Source organism: Gadus morhua, chromosome 21, assembly GCF_902167405.1.
Source record: "Gadus morhua chromosome 21, gadMor3.0, whole genome shotgun sequence".
NCBI classification, from domain to species: Eukaryota; Metazoa; Chordata; class Actinopteri; order Gadiformes; family Gadidae; genus Gadus; species Gadus morhua.
Window position 1 is genome coordinate 7,718,959 of NC_044068.1, and position 2,500 is coordinate 7,721,458.

The 2,500-nt window shown below is 43.2% G+C and overlaps 1 protein-coding gene across 13 annotated transcripts in view; it reads right to left on the reverse strand.

The window, feature by feature from the left end:
* LOC115534575 (clathrin coat assembly protein AP180) overlaps positions 1-2,500 on the reverse strand; it is a 26,305-nt gene that overhangs the window by 18,419 nt on the left and 5,386 nt on the right. For all 13 annotated transcript variants that reach the window (XM_030345652.1, XM_030345645.1, XM_030345644.1 and 10 more), the window contains exons 4-5: positions 826-968; positions 108-183 (exon numbers count right to left, since the gene is read on the reverse strand). In XM_030345652.1, the coding sequence (XP_030201512.1) occupies positions 108-183; positions 826-968 (219 nt within the window). The remainder of the gene's footprint in view (positions 1-107; positions 184-825; positions 969-2,500) is intronic.

Below are 2,500 nucleotides of genomic sequence, written 5' to 3' on the forward strand. Positions count from 1 at the left end.
TATATAGATGGGCTACAAGCCCCTGCTCACCATTTGAGAGGCAGTCAATCAAGCACACACTCTCTCACTAGCCATGCAAGATGCTTAAGAGAGTTCTCTATGCTTACCGTGTGAACCGGTTTTGTCAATAAAGTTGCTGAGGTTGAACAGAGAGGTCCTGGAGGCCAAGTACTGAATGAACCTCTGTGGGTAACAAAACAAAACAACCACATTAAAAACAGTTAAACTCTAATATTTTATGAAGTCCTAAAAATCTTTATTTTATCTACTCTTTCAATAGACCTAAAACCACTACACTTTCTGAACACACAACATAAATACCTACCGGTACCCTTTTCCTTAGGATTCACATTTCAGGATGATAATATTTAGTAGTGTCTGTATCAATCTCTTCAGGGCTTTCTACTGAGACACTGGTCTCCAGAGAGTTATATCATTTCATTCAGCTGGCGATGTGTACTTAGTCTAAATCCCTAACCCATTCCACTGTGGTTCTAAAACCCATCATTGAGTGGGCTGCATCTAGAGCTATTTGAGCAACACAAATCCACCCTAACGGATCCCAAAGCCCCCAAATCAAATAACTTGTACAGTAGTATTGACCACTCTCATTGTGTAAGCGTTCAACATATTCTTGCTCCCTTTGTGTATAGTGTGGGGACGCTAAAAATGTAATTTTGGAAAATGTATTGGATCGAATTCTTAACCGAGCACTCTTCTGAATTGAATTTGGCTTTAATTAAATGTATGATTTATAAGGCATCTGAAGCAGCCAAGATGAATGAGATGGAGCCAGATTGATGCAACCGGGCCGCGCCCACCCACCTCGTTGCCATGGACACACATGTGGTGGCTAGTGACGAGAGCCTTGAAGACAACCACCCAGCTGGCGTTGGTGGCTCTCTCAAACAGAGTGTCCGCCATCTGGGGGATGTTCACGTTGGTGGCGTTGGTGGCACCCACCAGATCTGTAGCACAAAACGATAATGTTAGACGTTTCTATAAAGAACGTTTTTTTATCTGCACTTTCTCACAATGAAAAAAGGATAATATATAGGAATAATGATGTCCACTGACTCATTGTTGGAAACCTTTCCTGAAATATTTTGTGTTTTTTTTGTTACGTTTGCATGGTGGATGCTTGATGGTTATCAACAAATGTTATTAAAGATTGAAGATACAGACGGAAAGTTCGGAAACACACACACATTTTCCCTACACACATATATAGAGAGACACAGTGACAGTCAGACAGACAGGCAGACGGACCCATGGAAAGACAGATGTACAGACAGACTATTAGATGGATAGACGTGAGAGAGACAGAGAGAGACAGACGGACAGACAGAAAAACAGCAAGGTAGCAAAGAAGGGAGGCTCTATTTACAGATAGTAGAGTAAGCACTTATTTTGTATGTATAAGAGAGAGAGAGATAGAGAGAGAGAGAGAGAGAGAGAGAGAGAGAGAGAGAGAGAGAGAGAGAGAGAGAGAGAGAGAGAGAGAGAGAGAGAGAGAGAGAGAGAGAGAGAGAGAGAGAAAGAGAGAGAGGGAGAAAGAGAGAGCGACTATGATCGAGACAGTGAGAGACAGGATGACTCTGAAGGAAGGCCTATTTCAAACATTATCCAGTTCTGCAGTATGCTTAAATCCTTAAGGCTCTTTGGTAATCAAATACATCAGATAGCTGTCATCATAATGCAGCAGAGTCAGGTTGGTTATGAACTTGAAGGCACTTAAATACCCTCTTAATATGAAACATAACCTTTCAAAAAATATGCAAATGAGTGTGTGCTGCAGATATATACGAGGGGAAAATTGCCAAGCTAAATAGCGACAAGATGTAATTAAAAAAGCAGCGTGCAAATGTGTATTTCAGTTTCAGATATAGAACGAGTGGTGGGTTGTTGCAGACGCTATAGGAGAGAGAAGCACAGCCCCTTTGATGACTCAAGGCCGGCGTATTGAACAGACCTTGGCCTTGTCGCAAATATAGACAGAACAGGGAGGCACCTGGCCACAAATAGAAGAGGAAAGGAGGACTGCAAAGTGAGGGCACAGAGACAGAGTTGGGTGCAGTTATGGTGGCGAGGTGGGTGTGGTCGAGGTGGTGGTGGGGGGTGGTCTGGTCATATTGGTGGTGGTGGTGACGTGGTCATAGTGGTGGTCTTAGTGGTGGTGGTGGTGGTGGTGGTGGTGGTGGGGTTGTCGTAGTGGTGTTGACATTGGTCATGGTAGTGGTCATAGTGGTGTCATGACGGTGTCATAGTCGTGGTTTTAGTGGTGGTGGGGTTGTCATAGTGGTGTTGATGTTGGTCAGAGTGATGGTCATAGCCAGGGCTGTACAGTGCGAGCATTTTACTCGCATATGCGCCTAAAAATAGATTGTGCGAGTAGAAAAAATAAAAAGGGCGCACGGGTGCGAGCAGGATTTCAACCCTTTCATTAGCTTTTTGATCCTAAAATAAATTCATACAAAGTGGATCAAAGTAGAGTACAATT